Below are 19,924 nucleotides of genomic sequence, written 5' to 3'. Positions count from 1 at the left end.
GGTTGATGATACAACATCAGAACTTCCATCAGTTGTTTGGCTGGCTGCACATTTGAAAATGTTGCTTTTTTTTATTTCTGTATTTCAGCACCCCCTGTATTTGGCTTTTAGTTTGATGTTTCTTGAGTCTTATCTGCGAGCCCAAGGTTAAAATACAGTTACTGCGAAAGCATATGGTTCTTATGTAAATCCCAATGCTCTGAAGCATCACACTTTGCAAAATGCATGAAAATCTACAAGAGAACCAAAAGCTGGACTGAAGGCACCATCTTTAATCTTTAATGAGAGAAGGCACCTTGCCTCCTATAAACAATATTAAAAGTCCCAGCAATAAATTACATGCCTAAACTTTGTGATCTGTTTTAGGAATTCAATTGTCCTTGAATAATGATAATAACAATGAACAATTCTGAACCTGAAATTAATTACAACTTTTAAGTGTACAGAAAGCAATTGGCCGATTTCTGAAATAAATTCCAATTTGCTGCTTCGGAAATGTGTTTGAGAGGCTTCTACAAAGGGTTCCTATCCCTTTGTTGTTTAAATCTTATCTTAATTAGAATGAAAGATGTTTAATTTCCTCTATTGTGGTTTGTCCTCCCATTTACTTTTATCTTGTGCTGAACATGTTGAATCACTTGGTTGTTTAATCAGTACAAGTTTGCACTTGTCATAAAATGCTTATTCCGACATAATGAGAGACTGGGAAGTTCCAATTTGCCTAAAATCTTTATCTCCGAATGGTCTACTAACGTTAACGTTGAGGCATCAAGAATGCCGGGTAGGAAGATGTGGCACAGTAGCATAGTGGTTAGCACAATAGTTTTCAGTACAGGTGACATGGGTTCAATTCCTGCTGCTGCCAGGAGGTTTTCCCCCCGGCCATGTGGTTTTCCTCCAAGTGCTCCTGGTAAATTGTTCATTGGGGGATTGCTGACGTGGCTTGAAGGGCTGGAAGAGCTGTAACTGAAATAAATAAAAACACATTTCCTGTAGAATTAACAGAAGATTGCACTTCAGGAGACAGAAGTTGTAAAATAAAGTAGAGATTGAATCCAAGGACTATAACCTTGATGACTCATATATAGTGTAAACTAAATAATGCTCATTGTATGTCTAAAACAATTGTTTATGAAACAAACTATTTCAATGTCAAACTGTTATCTCATGAGCAGTACTATGCTACAGGGACCTCTTGATGCTTGGTGACTATATCAGACACTTGGAACAGAATGTTTCTTTATTTCACTGCAGTTGTGTCTACTCTGCAGACTACAAAATGCGAAAGATGGTTCACAGTGAATGCTTACTGACAAAGAAAAAGGTCATGCTGAACAATACTGTTAAATGCCCCACATGTCTGTTGAGGCAATCCCATGATAGTACTGCTTCTGCTGTCAACTTCTTCTTTATTTGATCCCAAAGGATGGCTGCAACGGTAGCGGAACGTCAGATGGCCTCCTCGTTGTCGGACCATTGAAAACAATTGGAAGAGAGCAGACTTAAAAGAATCTGAAGGGAGCTGGGCAGAGGTTTCACAAAGTTCAAAATTCAAAGTAAATTTATTATCGAAGCATAAATGCGTCACCTTATTATACCTTGAGGTTATTTTTCTTGCAGGCATTCACAGAACAGAGAACTAGAATAAAATCAGTGGAAACTACACACAAAGACCGACAACCATTGTGCAAAAGACAAACTGTGCAAGTAATAAATAATTAGATAAATAATATGAAGAACATGAGGTGTAGAGTACTTATTAAGAGTTTGAGTCACGGCAGTAGGTTACGTGAGAGTCCCGATGAAGCATTTCAGTTTGAAATGTAGACTGTTTATTCCCCTCCGTGGCTGACTTGCTAAGTTCTTTCAGTGTTCTGTGTGTGTTGCTTAAGATTTCCAGCATCTGCGGAATCTCTTGTGTTTACTCACCCAACTGTGGAGTGCACTATAGTTTTTGGTTGTGCTTCAGCAAGTTATCTGTTGAATGATGCACTGCAAATTTCAAATAAACATAAAAATGAAAAGAAACTTTTTTTTCCCGCCGTAATTATCCCAGAGCAGAAAGCATGTTGCTACAGATAATAGGTAAACTGGGAGCCTAACTTTCAGAATCAGGTTTAATAACTTTATGCTGGCTTGGAACAAGATCTAGAATAAGATATATGGTCAATATCATCAAGTGTCTATATTATTATAATGTACATCAAGACACAGATTCATACACAAATGATATGGGTGACATCAATTAAAGTTAAATTTGTTACTGAGAACTGAGTGAATTTCAATATTCCTAAAGATTTATTTTCAGCTTGGAGTAACATTTTAGACACACCAGGATGAGGAGGGAGCACGTGTTTTATTTTCTACCCTCCGCTATTGACCATATTACTGGCCCAATACTTGCTACACAGGTTCTGTACACAAGGAAATTTGTACTCTCCGCACTGAATGGAATGACTTGCATTTGTATACTGACTTTCACAACCCCAAAACATTCCTAACTATTTCATAATTTCTGAAATGAAGACAGTGGTATATTTCAGGAAACACCCGAGGATTGATAGTATGGGCTAGTTATATTGCTGGAACCAGGCTTGGGAACAGAGGGTGTTGGGGAGGGGGGGTGGGGGGGTTGCAGGAGAGAAGGCTGTGAGACCAGTCAGGGGTCAGAACCATGGGCTGGTTGCTCACCTTCCAGCATGACCATGGTTTTTCATTCAGTTTTGCTCTCAGTTCCTGTTTCCTTCCCTTAAGCCTTTGACGTTTAAGAAAGACCACATCATTAGGAACTGAGATTCTCACATTCCAATCACAAAGTCAGCAAAGTCAGCATTAAATTAACTATATTTAATGATATACTGTAAATATCTAATGACTTGACTGCCACCGACTCTGTGGTCGAAAATTCCACACATTCACACCCTCTATAGGAAGATCTCAGTTCTAAGTGACATGCACTGTATCCTGAGTCTGTGACAAATGGTCCCCACCCTTCCCCTTTCCCTTCTCTGTTGGACTCTCCAACCCTTGAGAGAACCCTCCCTCCATCTGCTTGTTAAACCTTGTTAAAATTATTATAGGTTTTATAGATATTCTCACCCTTTCACTCTCCAATCAGTTTAAGACTAATGGAACCAATTTCTCCACATGTAGCTTCCAGAAATCAGGTCACGACCACTCCGCACCAAGCACGTGCACCTCAGATTTAAAAAAAAATAAAACTCAACACACATTTCTAGATATGGTCTTATCATGGCCCTGTACTGCTGTAGCAGCACATTCTAGCTCCTTTTATTCAGCTTTATACACTATACATACTTACCCGCATCAGGAGTTTGCCATGGAGTGTTGGCATGAAATGCAACAAGAAAACAACAACATTCACAATTATAAAGAATAAAGAATTATATAAACTGAAGTTAGAGGTTAAAGTGTGGACAGGGAACAAAATACGCATGAATGTATCAATAGCAGCATATATTCACAATGTGAACAGCATAATAAAAAAGTGGGTTCAGGTGTGCAGTGCAGTTGCTGGCCCATGGTGTAATGGCATCCACACTAGACTTTGAGGTGAGTGGTCCTGAGTTTGATTCCGGCTGGTTCCTTGCAAGCTCTCCATCCGTGGTGGGTTGAGTATCAAGCTAGCAACTCGGCCTCGTCAGAAAAACAGACAAGTTGCTAAAGATGTGGCAAGGTTGCCACCCGATATGCTACAAGGTGTGGAAAGGAAGAACAAGTAGTGCAGTGACTGAGGTCATATGAAGAGGGGAGTGGGTGGGGGGGGGGGGAGTTGATCAGATTAAGATGGCATGAAGATTTTTGTTTTAAGAACCCTATAGTACTTTTCAGAAGTGAGCTTATGGAAAAGGGTGGATAGTGACTATGATAGTTTTTCCTGTCCACATCATTGTCCTGCAGTGATGGTAGACTGCAGCCCATGACCTTTTCCGCTGACCAGATAGTTTCACATATTGTGAGAGTTTGCTGCACCAAATCAGACAGTAATGTCTGATGTGAGGCTCTCTATGATGGCAGTGAAGAATTGCATTGGTACATTCTGGGGAAGATGGAATTATACCAACTCCTGCAAATAAATACATCCTCTGCAGAGCCTCTTGCAATGCAGGTCAATGCATAGCAACATTTATCCACATTAAACTGCATCTGCCATGCATCTGCCCACTCAACCAGTTTGTCTATAACATATTAGAGCCTTTTTGAATTCTCACAGCTAATACACCCTGAAACTTAGTGCCTTCAGCAGACTTGAAGATGATGCATTTAGATCTATTTTCCAAATCAATGGGACTTCTTGTAAACAAGCTATAAGAAGAGAATTTGCTACTTAAGACGCTGCAGTAGAAATTCAGCAGGTCAGGCAGCATCTGTGAAGGGAAATGGATAGTCGAATTTTTGGGTCAAGATCCTTGACTTGGACTGTTCAATCCAAAATATCAATTGTCCCATTGCAGATAAAGGGTCTTGACCTGGAATGTTGACTATACATTTCCTTCCACAGATGCTGTCTGACCTGCCGGGTTTTTCCAGCATTTGCGGTTTGTTGTGTCTCCTTGCTACAGCAGTTAGTGAAGAAGAGAGATATACTGAATTCTGACAAGATAACCTGGGCCGGAAACATTAATTAATTTTCTTTTCACACAGGTGCTATCTGATCTGCTGCAGATTTCCAGCGTTTTCTGTTTGTATTTCAGGTTTCCAGTATCTGCAGGTTGTTTCTGTTTTCACAGATAACTTTGTCCTGCAGGCACCTGAGGGAAGGATTCCCCGGGTGGGGGTGTTGTCATGAAGAAACAGCAAGCACATTAGACCTATGCCAATACACTTCCGATGAATAAAGGGGTATCATATTGAGAGGGCTTGGCAGGTCAATGCCAATTCCCTCCTAGGGAAATCTAGAACTAGAAGGGTTGGGAACAGATTACTGGACCTTTATTAACTCCTTCCTGCTAACCTCTATCTAACAACATCACAAGAGAACCTTCACCAAGACTGGGTGTGGTCTCTGTGGTGTTTGCACACTCTTGTTGTAACAATGTTACTTCGGTTACCCTGGCTATTTTGTACATGCGAGGACTAGGCCTCGAGCTGCGGTGTTTCTTGTTTACAGCCACCAGTAAGAGCTGGTGCACTCCACTGGGGGCAGTGTGACGTAGAGTCCATGCTACAGACGGTGTAGTCTCACCCCACCCCCACCCCGCCCACTGTTCGCTCAGCAGACTGTTGGGGTCAACTGCAGATTTCTGCAGCATTGATGGCTCGAGTCAGGACTATTTATAGCATGGCTGTATCTTGTTGCTATCTTACATGTGTTTGCTATCTTGTACGTGCCATGTGTGCTTTTTGCTGTGTGTGATTGTTGGTACTGCATTTTGCACCTTGACCCTGGAGTAACGCTCTCTCATTAGGCAGTTTTCGTGGATATTCATGAATGGTTGAATGACAATTAAATGAATTGAAATTGAAATTGAATTGTCATCACAAGAATATGCACACTAGTAGCTTAATTGGCCACTGCAAATAGCCCTTCTTGGTAGGAGTGTGGTAGGATCCAGGGTGAGTAAGTATAAAGTGGGATGAGTGTAAATGGGTAGCGGATGACTGGCATGGGATAATGCACTGAGTGGCCTGTTCCCGTGCTGAGTGACTCAACGGACTATGCACGTCCATACCCATGGTCATCAACATATGTGCACTTGGGAGCATCCTAACATGTTGGATCACTGCATGGTGTGGAAACTGCACTTCAGCAGAGGAGGGATCTACAAAGGGTAGTTAGAGCTTCCCAAAGCATCACCATCACCAACCTACCCGCCATCGAGGACATATATACAGGAAGGTGCCGGAAAAAGGCCAGCAATATCATGAGGGATCCCACCACCCTGCTCATGGACTCTTTGTCCCACTCCCCTCAGGGAAGAGGCTTCGCAGCATCCACATCGGGGCCAGCAGACTCAAAAACAGTTACTTCCCCCAAGCAGTAAGGCCAATCAACACCCACACCCAGTAACCCACTACTTTACCATTTCCCGTCAGAGACACCTTATGTACAGATAGTCCTGTACCCAGCGTCGCTTTATGGACAGACAATAAGTGTATATGTAAGGCAATCTTATGTATTAATATTTATTATGCTTTAATTATACTTTTTGTGCTGCATCCAATCTGGGATGACAATCATTTCATTCTCCTTTACATTTGTGTATTAATGACCGAGAATACAGAAACTTTGCTCTTGAATTACTCTAAGATGGTGGTTTGCCACATCCTTCTCAAGGGTCTTCTTGGATGGGCATTAGCATGTTAAACACATATCAAATTAATTTTTAAAATTCCCAACTTGACATTATGAATGGGAGATTGGGGTGCTTCAGGCGTGATTGGAATAGTGAACCCAATGCCTTAATGAACACCCTTGGCATTCTTTCTGTTTTTATATCAGCTATTAGAATCCACTCTTTTTTCCCCAATTGTACCTAATCTGAGCACTATCAGTACTGCCCAGACATACTCCAGGAATGTTCTAGACTGGCCTGACTCAGTAACTCTACAGGAATTTCCATCAAGTACTCTAAATGAGCGCTGAGGCAAAAACAATATCCAAACGTCAGGTTTGTGGGAGATTTCAAGAGGCGTTTGATGCTGAATTTCTTTGGGAGGTTAAGTTCTACCCAAGCAGCCGCTGTGATTTCAGTGGAACACCTGTACAGATGGTATTCCTTAATATGAAGCTTTGTTCTGGTGCAATTTAACACACAACATGAAATTACCCCCCAAACATTTGGAGATCAAAATGCAATTAGTTGTTTAAAATCCTTCACTCAACTTCACTCACCCACCACCGAACTGTTCCCACAGCCTACGGACTCACTTTCAATGATTCTTCATCTCCTGATCTCCATGTTCATTGCTTTTTAATTTTTTTGCTAGTTTGTTGTCTTTTATACATAGGTTGTTTGTCCATCCTGTTGGCGGCTGTCTTTCATAGATTAAATTGTTTCTTGCATTTGCTGTATTTGCACCTAAGATAACAAATCTCGGGGTTGTATTTGGTGGCATGTATGTAGTTCCATAACAAATTTACTTTGAACTTTTATTTCCGAACAATGTTAGGTTTTACTTCAATATCACCTGTTGAACAAGGAAGTTGGATTTTAGATTTCGAAAAAACACAAGACATTCTGCAGATTTTGAGCAACACACACAGATTGCTGGATTTCAGCAGGTCAGGCAGCACCTATGGAAGGGAACAGTCGTCGTTTCGTACGAGACCCTTCTCAGGATTTAAGAAGGAGCCAGAAGTCAGAATAAGGTGTAGCGGCGCGGCGTAGAGCGCACAGCCCGGGATCACTGTGATTTAGAGTGTAAAGACCAAGGTTGCTGCGGTGTGGAGCGCACAGATAATGATCAGTGCGGTGAAGAGCGTCAGGGAGGAGAAATAAAGTGGGAGGGGTAAATGCAAAACTTGCAGAGGTAAGACGGCAGCTTCCTAGTCCTATAAAATGCACGCCAGTAGCATCCGTCCAGCACCAACTTAACTGCCCGCTGTAAGCATTTCAGCACTTTAATTCATACTGTTCCTGAGTGCGAGGGTCAAGATGCTTGTGGGTGGATGTTTGCTCTGTCTGCTGTACTTCTGCTCAGCTGCAGGGCAGGCGGCGTGGCTGAAGGGAGGGTTAGCTACTTTGGGCCACGAGAACGGGACCTTGTGCCACTTGTTGTCAGGAAACGGCTCAGTGCGTTCCTGGAGTTTCCTGGCCCGGATCGGGGGAGGGCTGGTCTTCTTCCAAACTCTGTGGAGCGGACAGGGTGAGCTGGAGCAGTGCGCGGTCCGGAGGGAGGCGAGCATCATCCGCACCTACCTGACCTTCTGCTTCAGGACCCACGACGGGGCGGGGGCGGCGGCGGCGGGTGGGCTCCTGGGGCTGTCGGAGCCGCGGCTTCAACGGCAGCTGAAGTTGCTGCAGCAAGTCGCAGCCGCCCGGTGCAGCCCGAGTCCCGCGGTGCCGGGCTCCCCCCGGCGGGACAAGAGCAGCGACCCGCCGGCAACCTGGTTCCACCGGCAAGGAGGCAGAGGGGCCAGTAGGACCCGCCGAGGCTTGACCGTCCCTGGGACCTTCTGGTGTGGGGCCGGGGACTCCGCAGAAAGCTACGGCGATCTCGGTAAGAATCCTCACTTCTTTGTTGGAAAGTTCAATTAAAATCTTCTCTCGGGTCGGGGCGCGCAGGAAAGCTGTGCTTCATATTCTGCACACACACCCGACGCACGCTGGTGGGATGCGCTGTTTCCTGAACGTACAACCCATAGCTGCGAACGTGACGCGAGCGTGGGTTCCCCCGAACAGCGAGTTCGTGCCAAGATTTGCATTTACAGAGCGCTCACAACCTGGATACAAATGTCCCGAGGGTCAGGATCTGGAATAAAGGGGGAGCGAAACAGTACGAGTTGGCCATCCGTAAGCTGGAGAGGTGACAGGTTGGTCCAAAGCTACTGCTCCGTAATGCTCGACCACACATGTTCAGCTCTGGTCTCTTCATCATAGGAAGGATGTGGAAACCGGGGAAGAGCAGATTTGTCTGGATTGGAAAACAGATTTTAGGAGGTTAGATTGAGCAAGCTTGGGCTTTTCTGTCCGGAGCGACAGACACTCGACAGGTAGCGCATTTTCTCCCAGGACAGAAATGGCTGGTACTATAAGGAAATAATTTTAAGGTGATCAGAGGAAAGTATGGTGATGGGAGTGGAGGGGATGTCAGAGGTAGACTCTTATACACAGAGAGTTGGGTGGGTGGGTGGAATGTCCTGCCAGAGATTATGATGGATATTTAAGAGATCTTAGATAGAAGGGCCGATGAAAGGAAACGTTGGGCAAAGCGGGAGGGAAGCGTTAGATTGGTCTTGGATGTAGGTTAAAAGATGGAACAATATCGTAGGTCGGAGGCCCTGTATGCTGCGCTGCTCTGTGCTTTGCCTGCCTTGTGAATTCAATGTTCAGGCTTTTGGTGTCATTGGTAAGGTCAACATCTAATGCCATTTTCTCTGTGTGTCCGCCGCAGCCTGAGACCCTTATTATTCTTCTGGGGAAGGCACTGTCGTGCCGTTGAGCAGGGAAATCCAGGAATCTGACCCGGCAATGAGGCAAGATGTAAGCCTATTGCCAGGTCGGGGTATGGAGGGGAATCTGCCGACGGTGGTTTGTGCGCAAGCTGTGGGTTTGGCAGTTGCTGTTGGTATCCTCATGCCATGCTCAGTGGTACAAACTGTAGCCGCACTGCTGAAGAGGGGCAGCTCTGAGCTATCTGATCTGCCCTGAAACGGTTCCATTCAGCACAATCCTCTGCTACCACGTGACGGAGGATTTTCTGGGTTTTTCTCCATGAGGACAGTATGATGGCCACTCCTAACAATTCATTCATGGGCAGACAGATGAGGGCCTGGTTGGGTAGGTGTATCCCTCCATTTCCTTCCCTCATTGCCTACTTCTACTGAGGCTGGCAGGCGAATTCTTCATGACTTGGTCAGGGAGGGTCTTATCAAACACTTTCGGAGATGCATGGAAGTAGCCACCGCACATGATTTTGTTGCTTATCAGCCGGGTGGAGGATGTTATCCAGAAGAATGTTTCCTTGAATGTTTTTCATGATACTTGACTTTGGTGCCTCAAACCAAATCCAGTACCATCCTCATCGCTCCTGTTGAGTGCGCTGTGTGTTATCTTAAGGAAAAGGTTTATCAAAATGCATTTTGAAGAGTTTTAGGTGCTCAATCCCTTCCGGACTGATTCTTATCCCAAAGCTAATAGGATACTTGAAATCGGACATTTTTATTTTCATTCCATTATTGCGCATCAGACAGAGACAATCGTGTAATTAGCAAACAACTGCGGAGGTTGGAAATCGGGAATAACAAAACTTTGGAAATACTTAGCAGGTGGAGAGAAAAGTAAATCCTAAGGTTATACGTTGATATCTTTCAACAGAACTGAAATAATCAGACTTATAACATGTTTGAAATTGCATGGAAGTGTGAGAGGTGATGCAAACAAAAGGAATCTCTGTCAAGAGAGAGACTGAATGTCGCAAGTATTAGGGCGCTGGCTGAGAGAGGGTGGTGGAGTTTTGCTGATCAGTTTGGAGGAGATCTAAATACAGTGAAACTCCGGTAATTGGGCATTTTCAGGACTTTGATACTGGACTGGCAAATTTGGAAATGAGTAACAACTCAAGAACATTTAAAATTTCACTGGTATTATTGTAAGATTTCCAGAGTGTGTTGGAAGTGTGGCTCCTGTGAGCTAGAAGGGAGCCTGGTGGGTGTGGGGCTAAATAGTTGTGATGACCAAATCATCAGATAGTGGATTCTTGGAGGTTCACTGTAGAGTAGGGGTTCCCAACTTATTTTATGCCGTGGACTAATACCATTAACCCAGGGGTCCATGTCCCCAGGTTGGGAAACCCTGCTGTAGAGGAAGATTAACAAAAACAAAGGTAAGATCAGCTGCAGATGCCAGAAACCTGAAAAACAGCGAGTTAAGGATCTATTTTGGCTGTATCTATGGAGAAGAGATTTTTGGTACTTATAGTAAATCATCCCACTTCATTGTTGTAATGTTCAAATTTCATTGTCATTCAACCATACTCATATGTACAGCTAAATGAAGCAGAGTTCCTCTGGGGCTAAGATGCAAAACACAGTACAGGAGTCACACACAGCACACAGAGCATATAGTTATGATAGCACATACAGACACTTAATAATATTTACACAACTCCCTGAGTGGCATGGCATGAAGATTGATTGCACTTGGGATGTTGTCCTGGAGCAACAGTTCAACAAGAACCAGCACAAAGCAGTTTCAAAGAAAATTGGTTTCCTTTAACCAATATTATTAGCACTTCCTCTTCTGCATTGCTCGCTGAGCTCTGGAAAGCCATGGACCAGCCTACTTGCCTCTCTTCCTTTTTAAACTTCGATTCTTCATTCAGGTTTTTGCCTATCTGACAACTGGTGACTTGTGGAATATTGCTTGGTTACACAAGCTCATTGAGCTATTTTAATGTCACTAAGGAGTAGGTATGAATCTGTATTTTTAAAGTTGGTCTGATGTTGAAAATGAAAATATCTTTTCTCAATTTGCTTTCTCAAACCCGGTCAGGGTCACGTGAATTCACGGGAGCGGGAGGTGGACGGCCGTATGAGCAGCTGGTGCACATCGCAAGTCCTGGTGATGTGACCACTGACACCAGGCAGACAATCTCTGAAGAGTATTGATAATGTGGCCGGGGTCACCCATCACACTGTCCAGAAGAAGGCGATAGCAAACCATTTCTGGATAAAAAATTGCCAAGCACAATCATGGTGATGGAAAGACCATGATCGCCCACATCCATCCGACACGGCGCATCACGAATGACGTCTGTGATACTCTGGAGCTGATTTTGAAATCCAGGGTTTATACATCGCTGTTGAACTACTTAACCGTTTGGTTTGAGCATAAGCAGCGGGAGGGGTAGTCCCCGTAGCTGTCCTGCCAGGGAATGAAGTTGTGCTTCATCTATCCTTTCATCTTGTCTACTTTCCTTCTTACCTATTCTCTTTTAATTTCCACTGCAATCCAATTTTAACCTTGAAATATTCAGTGATGTAATATTCTCTGGTTACGTGCCCCCTTCCCCGTGTTAAATAGCTGGTCCTGTATCTTGGGACTAACTCCCTTTATTCTAGAATTCTCGGGAAAAGGTCCCATAGCGTTTACCTCATTAGGGGACCTGGACTCTCTAGGTAGAATTTAAATAGCAGTACGAAGTGACAGCACACAAGACCTCAGCCCACTCACATCAACTCTCCTGCATTCTGAATCAATGACCACAGAGTCCCACACTGGAAAATGAGTGTGTGGATTCTGAGTAAAGACAAGGACTTGACCACTGCTGTGAATGGCCCAGATGGGAAGCAAGACGTGCATACTCATAGCCCTGGCTTACTCACCAACTCCTGCTCAACGGACAAAGTGATGGAGAGTGTTTGGTGAACACATTTCTCTCTCTCTCACACACACACACACACACACACACACACACACACACCGCCACCACCACCCCCCGCCCGCCCCCCGTCATTCTGCTGCCGTTGTGCTGAGTATGTGCATTTCAATGTCTTTCCCGTATGTTCTCATAATGGGTCGTAAAGGGTTGCCTTTATGGTGCCATTCCCACCGTACAAGGCGGACTATTTCATTTCTTTAGTAATGGGGATGTGTAAATGTGTAAATGTTGTTTGTATACTGTACTTAATGTATATATTTCTGTTTATTTTGTAATATGATTGTAACAACATTGTGGGATGCATCATATTCTAATTCATGTGTCATCTTAAATTAACTTTGTGGGTCATTAAAGATGGTGTGTCTTGATGCCTAATAAACGGGGCTTATTAGTGTGTGGTGTGTGTGTGTGTGTGTGTGTGTGTGTGTGTGTGTGTGTGTGTGTGTGTGTGTGTGTGTGTGTGTGTGTGTGTGTGTGTGTGTGTGTGTGTGTGTGAGAGAGAGAGAGAGAGAGATAAATAGAAACTGTAGACAGATAGATAGGGGTTGTCAGGAATTCACAGTGGACAAAGTATGGAGCTATTATTGCATTTGCCGATAGATATATTTTTGTAAATATTGGCAGTTCTCTTTTCACTGTTCTCGCTAATTTTTGTAGCACACCTAATAAACACCCTTGAACTAAAGTGCTAAGTGACTCCAGCCGGTTTCCCCTTTGGTCATAACCACGTATCTAACAGTCAGCGTGAGAATGCTTAGCACTTTCGAAACCTGTGGCCAATACTCAGGACACCAGGGGAGGGAGGACTTCTGCATTTAAGAATCTGTGGCACCTTCGGAATAGTGATTCTAGTCCTTACATCACTCACTTCAGGCAAAAGCTCTATCAGGTTGCCAGTAATAAGGTGCTGAGACTTGTATATAAGGCAGCGGAAAGCGACATAATCTGCCTAAAGGGCATTTTTAAAGTGGTGGTATGATGTTCTGTAACTTATATGGCATCATCATACTTTTTTTTCTCTGTAGTAATTTTATTTTTGGAATTGACGTTTTTGCACTTGGCAAACCAGTTAAAGAGACAAGTGACCAATGTTCCCTCTATTTTTTTACAACAGTGAAGTCCAACTATTGCTATGAGCAGGAAACTTTTATCTAGCCTGAAAACTGTGCGTCATTTTAAATGTTTTTTTTAGTACATATTAGAATGAAAATTCAAAAAGCACGCACGTTTGATTTTATTTATTAATTGAAGGGGATAGTGAAATTCAGTACGACAGAGAGGATCCTTCACGTTTCGTAAACCTGTTCTAGCTGTGCGGCAGCAGTTCAGACACCGAGCGGCCACGCAGCATTAGAGGAAACCCCTGCAAGGTGGCAGGAATTTTTCTTGCAGCTGAAGCTTGCGTGTGGGAATGTGCCTTCCCATCCCTGTCAGTGTTTTTCTTAGAACCTCACAAACTCCATTCTTGTCATGCAAAATCACCTAATTAGAATTATTGCAAAATATTCCTCTTTATTGCATGCGGTAAGGAAGCAAGAAACTTCAGATGCAAGAAATGTGAATAAAAGATAGAGAATACTGTAAACACCAAACATCGGCAGAGAGAGGAACGGTGGATATTTCAGATCTGACAACATATCGAAACAGGGCTTGTTTACACTTTAGAACGGAGATGGCTGGAGAGAAAATGGATCACCTGCGATGGGATGGAGACCAGATTGTTTCAAATGGTGTGGAAGCAAAAATCAAATGACAGGAGGAACTCAGTAAGTCAGGGAATATTTGAGGAGGTCAAGGGGAGGTGGATGTTCTGTGCAGAGTCCGCATCAGGTTGCGGGTTTCTTAATCTGCCTGGAGGAGATGTAAAAAGTATAAATTGAGAAATGCTGGGAGGAGTGACCACGTGGGTTTCCTCTGGGATCCCCGCACCACGTGGGTTTCCTCTGGGATCCCCCCGACCACGTGGGTTTCCTCTGGGATCCCCCCGACCACGTGGGTTTCCTCTGGGACCCCCCCCCCGACCACGTGGGTTTTCTCTGGGACCCCCCCCTCCGACCACGTGGGTTTTCTCTGGGACCCCCCCCCCCCCCGACCACGTGGGTTTCCTCTGGGACCCCCGACCACGTGGGTTTCCTCTGGGACCCCCTGACTACGTGGATTTCCTCTGGGACCCCCTGACCACGTGGGTTTCCTCTGGGACCCCCTGACCACGTGGGTTTCCTCTGGGACCCCCTGACCACGTGGGTTTCCTCTGGGACCCCTAACCTCGTGGGTTTCCTCTGGGACCCCCAGACCACGTGGGTTTCCTCTGGGACACCCTGACCACGTGGGTTTCCTCTGGGACACCCTGACCACGTGGGTTTCCTCTGGGACCCCCGACCACGTGGGTTTCCTCTGGGACCCCCGACCACGTGGGTTTCCTCTGGGACCCCCCGACCACGTGGGTTTCCTCTGGGACCCCTGACCATGTGGGTTTCCTCTGGGACCCCTAACCTCGTGGGTTTCCTCTGGGACCCCTAACCTCGTGGGTTTCCTCTAGGATTCCCCCCGCCCACTGAAGTTGGTGCTTCAGTTTCCTCCCACGGTCCAAAGATGTACTGGTGGGTAGGTTAATTGATCATTGTGAATTGTCCATTGACTAAGCTCGGGTTAAATTGGCGGTTGGTGGGTGGCACAACTCAAAGGGACAAAAGGGCCTATTCCATGCTGTATCTCAATAAATAAATGAACAATCCTGGGCAGCACCTGTGGAGAAGGAAACAGGCTGATGAACCCCGCACTCATCCCCCCACCAACAATTGACTCCCAAGACCCACCTCTTTTTCCTCATGACCACTCCACCCCCTTGCAGTTAGTCACCATTCATGGTTTGGTGAGGTAACTCCTCATTGGTCCTGCCGAAGGGTCTCGGCCCGAAATGTTAACTGTTCATTTCAACAGATGCTGCCCGACCCGCTGAGTTCATCCAGCTTGTTTGTACATCCTTATTGGTCAGTTATCAACTTATTGGTCAGTTATAACATTACTAACAATCCACACAGAGTAGAGGAGAAACCAAAACTATTGAAAGTTACCTGCAGAGAGAAAATAGAGAGAGTAATGTTCATGTTATCAAACCCAAACCAGATCGTTGAGGAATGTAGATGGAGGCTCATTGGAAGTCCAAATCCAGATGACCCAAGTCTGTCACAAGACCTACAGGCCAATGTGGCAAGCCATGGAGCACTGGACTCCTGGGTTTCTGGAGCACATGTTAATTGTTGTCTTAACGAGAGTCGTTAAGCCCTTGTGCTTTCTGTTTAATCTTGACAAGTTTATTTTGACTGACATGGGTTTTCTGCAAACTGTGATTATTTAAAGTGGACTCCCGCTTAGCACTTACCATGGGGTCCTCGTTTTGAGAATGATTTGTCTCGTGGCCTCGCTCAGGCAAGTCATTGATGTTCTGTTGAAATTCCTATGTATGAATTTGTTTCCATGTCTACATGGGAGTCTGTCATTCCTCTGCACCTGGGTTCAGTCACTTAAGCACACACTGTGACAAAATCAGTGTGCTGATTCACTGCGTCCAGTTTTTGGACATCTACACAAAGAGAGAGTCTGGATTTAGGTATTGCCCATAGCAACCAGGAATGTGGCAAGCTTGATCCTTGCTTAATAATCTCTTCAAGCATCACACTCAGGGAATGAAATAGAGAAATCAGTAGACCTTTCCATCACCTGTTACATTCCAGCATCCACTGGAAAAGTCTAGATCCTAATAGGTAATGGGATCAGGATCAACTGTAATCTGTACATTTCAAAACCCTGTTAATGCTTACAGAGCAGGCTATTAACAAAATACTTCATAAAACCAGAAAGTATAGGAAATGCTCAGTAGGGCAGTCTGCATTCTAATTGGCTGGCATCTACTTACTTCCATGACTTTTTGTCTGTATTTTTGCATTTCAATGATGCATATTTCTTGTAATTTTTATTACCAATATTATGCACAGTTTCTGGAAATGAGATTGGACTGTTAATATTTTTCTTGTCGAAGTGTGGACTTCCTGTTTATGTCTTGGGAACGGTTTGGATGCAAACTTGTGACTTCTCTTCCAAAGCTGTTTAATTTCCAGCATGCTCATAATATCTCACTTGTAATAGGTGAGACTGGAGGAGTGGTGTGACCTAAAGGGCATCTTGTGGGTACTCCAAAGTACTGGAAACATTTGGAATAGTGTAGTAACTCACCTGCTTCATTAAAATATGAAGGGGAGAGACTTCACTTTGCAGATAAAAGCTCTCCATATGATAAGAGGGAGGAATTGGTGAAGCCAATACCTTCCATGCAAATCCCTTGTTGTCTGATGTTTAATTTATCCCTTTCCAGGTCTATGTTCAAATTGTTCACTTCAAAAGAATCATGGGCTATCGGACACAGCTAACCTACAAGGCTGATGACAAAGGACCATTTGAATCCCAGATGTGTTTGAATCCCATTACAGGAGTTAGGGAATTCAAGTTCTTGTTCATTTATTATGTGCTGTAAGTGATCATGGTCTTTCCATGATCATGATTATTCTTTGCAATTTTTTCCACACTAGTAGTTTGTCATTGTCTTCTTCTGGGCAGTGTCTTTACAAGACGGGTGATCCCAGCCATTATCAATACTCTTCAGAGATTGTCTGCCTGGCGTCAGTGGTCGCAGAACCAGGACTTGTGATATGCACCAGCTGCTCATACGACCATCCACCACCTTCTCCAATGGCTTCATGTGACCCTGATCAGGGGATAAGCAGGTGCTATACCAATTGCCCAAGGGTGACCTGCAGGCTAGCAGAGGGAAGGAGCACCTTACACCTCCTCTGGTAGAGATGCATCTCCACCACACCCACCCAGTTTAAGTTCCAGTAGTTCCAAAAATTTAAGCTTAAAGGTCCCAATCAATGCTGCTTTGGTATATGACACCAGCCCCACCACTGTGGTTTGGCTTTTGATTGGTTAATAAAGACAGGCCATGAAAAGATCTTCATCCAAATGCAGGCAGTCCCCGGGTTATGAACGAGTTCCGTTCCCAAGTCCATCTTTAAGTTGGATTTGTACATAAGTCAAAATAGGTACATCCGGTATTATTTTGCATTAATTAGTCAAATGTTTGTCTTAGTATATAGTAAATATTTTACCTTTCTATGCATATAAAACACATAAGAAATTTATGTATTTCAATAATTAAACCACTGTGTTGCTTAGTAATAATTGTAGCTTTCATCGGGGCAGGGCCTTTCACATGCTCCATTATTCTCACTTTATCCTTTAAAATTGTTCTGATCAATGACCAACTGTAGCCTAACATTTTTCCAATGACCGACGGCATCTCACCTCTTTCCAATCACTTTATTATTTCCACTTTATTTTCAATTGTGATCGTTTTCCTTTTCTTTGATGCATCACCAGCACTTGCATCAGATTTACACTTTGGAGACATGGTTACAAGGGTAATTAAGAGAAAAATTTAAGCCAAATACAAAGTTACACCCTCAGCGCAGTGTTAACAGCAACGTGATCCGACTTAAAATGCTGAGACAGCTTTCCGCGAGGCAGTGAACGGCTGAAGCTGCGCGTCACAATGTAGTGCGTGCGTTCGTTATTACGAACCATTGTATTTAACTCGGATTTTCAATATAATAGGCTTTATGGCAGGCCATTCGTAAGTACCAGTTGTCCGTAAGTTGGACGTTCATAACTCGAGGATTGCCTGTATCTACTCTCCATTCTACACTCTTAAAGAAATAATTTACACTGCCTTGCTCTTGACCTCTGTACCTGACCTTAGAACAGGGCTTCCCAGCCTTTCTTTTATGCCATGGACCAATAGCATTAAGCAAGGGGTCTATGGAGCCCAGGTTGGGAACTCCTGCCTTAGAATGATCAGGAATAGGGAGTACAACCTGATTGATTCCTCACCCCCCCCCCCCCCCCCAAATCTTCCTCCACTTCAGCCTGGAGAAACTAGCATCACTCTAAAGCAACGACACCTTGTGTTACCATATCCTATAAAATGGCAATGTAGAAACCATTTTCTTTTCAGCACTGATAGAACTCTTTTAAAATAGTAATGTCACTTATGATTGTACACTTCCAAAACCATTTGTAATCTTTTCCACTCTCTTCAGGAACATTCAATTGGACAGATGCCTGCTGCAGAGAACATGACCATTGTGAACATACAATAGCTGCCTTTGAATACAACTATGGAATGCTAAACTTCAGGTTGCACACCATATCCCATTGTGATTGTGATTATAGGTAAGCCTGAAGCCAGTGTCTAGAGGGTTAGACCACCACTGGAGAAGATGAGCTAAATGAAAAGAAATTAATTTAGTCACGGGAAGTGGAAAAAAAAGGAGAAAATGGGTGGGAAAGGGTTGATGTACCTTCGATGGGTTTACTGCATGGATGTACAATGCTATATGGATGGGTGTCTCAATGAGCACATGTGTGCGAGGACTCTAGGAGTAATACAGGGGAAAAGCAAGCTATTTATGCAGAAGACTAACATGGTTTAGAGCAGGAATTGGGAGAGAATAGGTGATTAAAGTTCAAAGTAAATTCATTATCAAAGTACACATATATCACCATATACAACCCTGAGATTTATTTTCTTGCTGGCATTCTCATCTCATTAAATCCATCATAGAATAATATCCATAACAGATGAGCTGTGGGTAGTATTTAAAGCATTATAACAACCATGCAATTAGGCCCAATACATCAAACAGCATTCTCCTGTGTGATTACAAAATGAGGATGATGTTTATTTTGGCTGGTGTTTTCTGAACCAGGGCGCTCAGTTACAAAGTAAAGCATTGAATGTCTTCGCCCAGGGGTGATGAATCTAAGTAAATTTGAGGGCAAGAGGGGCTTAGTTGCTCAGCATATTCAATGCAGAAATTGATAACTTTTGGATAGGAAGAGAGTTGAGGGCTGGAAGTTAGTCTGTCTGAGGTAAAAGGTCAGTCATGGTCCTGTTGAATGGCAGAAGGGCAGGATGGCCGGCTTAAAAAAAAGTTACCCAGGAGCATCAACATTAGAGCTGGTGTGGCCAAATAAAGATAAGGGGAAGAAGCAGAGAGAAGATAAAAGAAGTGCAGGTTCTCGCTAGCTTGACCATAAGACCACAAGACACGGGAACGGAGTGAAGTCACTTGGCCCATCAAGACTGATTCGTGGCTGATTTATTTTCCCTCTTTACCCTATTCATCTGCCTTTACCTGGTAACCTTTATCCCTTATTAATTAAGACCTATCAACCTCTGATTTCTTATAAAATGACCTTCAAAGAATTCTTTTTAGCTTTACTTTCTATCTTTCCAGGTTCAAGAAGTGTCTCCTAGATGTCAATAACACCATCTCCACAATGGTTGGAGTAACATATTTCAACATATTCCAGATCCCTTGTTTCTCTCTGCAACCAGTCGACCATTGTATGAAGAAGACTTTGTCGAGCTCGTGAGTCTGCCAATAACTTTTCCTTCTTCTTTCCTATCTATGTGCTGGTGCTATTGCTCGGATGTATTCATGGGTACCGATATATTGCAAAGTTTCTGTTCCTGATCAGATAATCTTCGAGACTTTACACGTACACTTTCAGCACTGAGCTTTGCCAATATGGAGCATGTATTAGGGGCACAACCAGTCAGTTGAGCAGAATTCCCATCCATCAAACTGATTGGAGCAGGGCAGACCAAAGGGAGAATAGATAGACCATAAGACCACAAGATAGAGGAGCAGTATTAGGTTATTCAGCCCATCGAGTCTGCTCCGCCATTCCATCATGGTTAATTTATACATACAATGGATGAAATTATGCCTCATCT

The 19,924-nt window shown here is 43.8% G+C and overlaps 1 protein-coding gene across 1 annotated transcript in view; it reads left to right on the top strand.

Annotated features, from left to right (window-relative positions):
* The first annotated feature begins 7,619 nt into the window (after nucleotides 1-7,619).
* Nucleotides 7,620-19,924, top strand: part of pla2g3 (phospholipase A2 group III) — a 29,218-nt gene continuing 16,913 nt past the window's right edge. The window contains exons 1-3 of the mRNA XM_059987995.1: nucleotides 7,620-8,184; nucleotides 18,222-18,354; nucleotides 19,422-19,556. Coding sequence (XP_059843978.1) covers nucleotides 7,620-8,184; nucleotides 18,222-18,354; nucleotides 19,422-19,556 — 833 coding nt within the window. The remainder of the gene's footprint in view (nucleotides 8,185-18,221; nucleotides 18,355-19,421; nucleotides 19,557-19,924) is intronic.

Source organism: Hypanus sabinus, chromosome 13, assembly GCF_030144855.1.
Source record: "Hypanus sabinus isolate sHypSab1 chromosome 13, sHypSab1.hap1, whole genome shotgun sequence".
NCBI classification, from domain to species: Eukaryota; Metazoa; Chordata; class Chondrichthyes; order Myliobatiformes; family Dasyatidae; genus Hypanus; species Hypanus sabinus.
The sequence above is the reverse complement of the archived record's forward strand: the minus strand, read 5'-3'. Positions and strand labels throughout refer to the sequence as shown.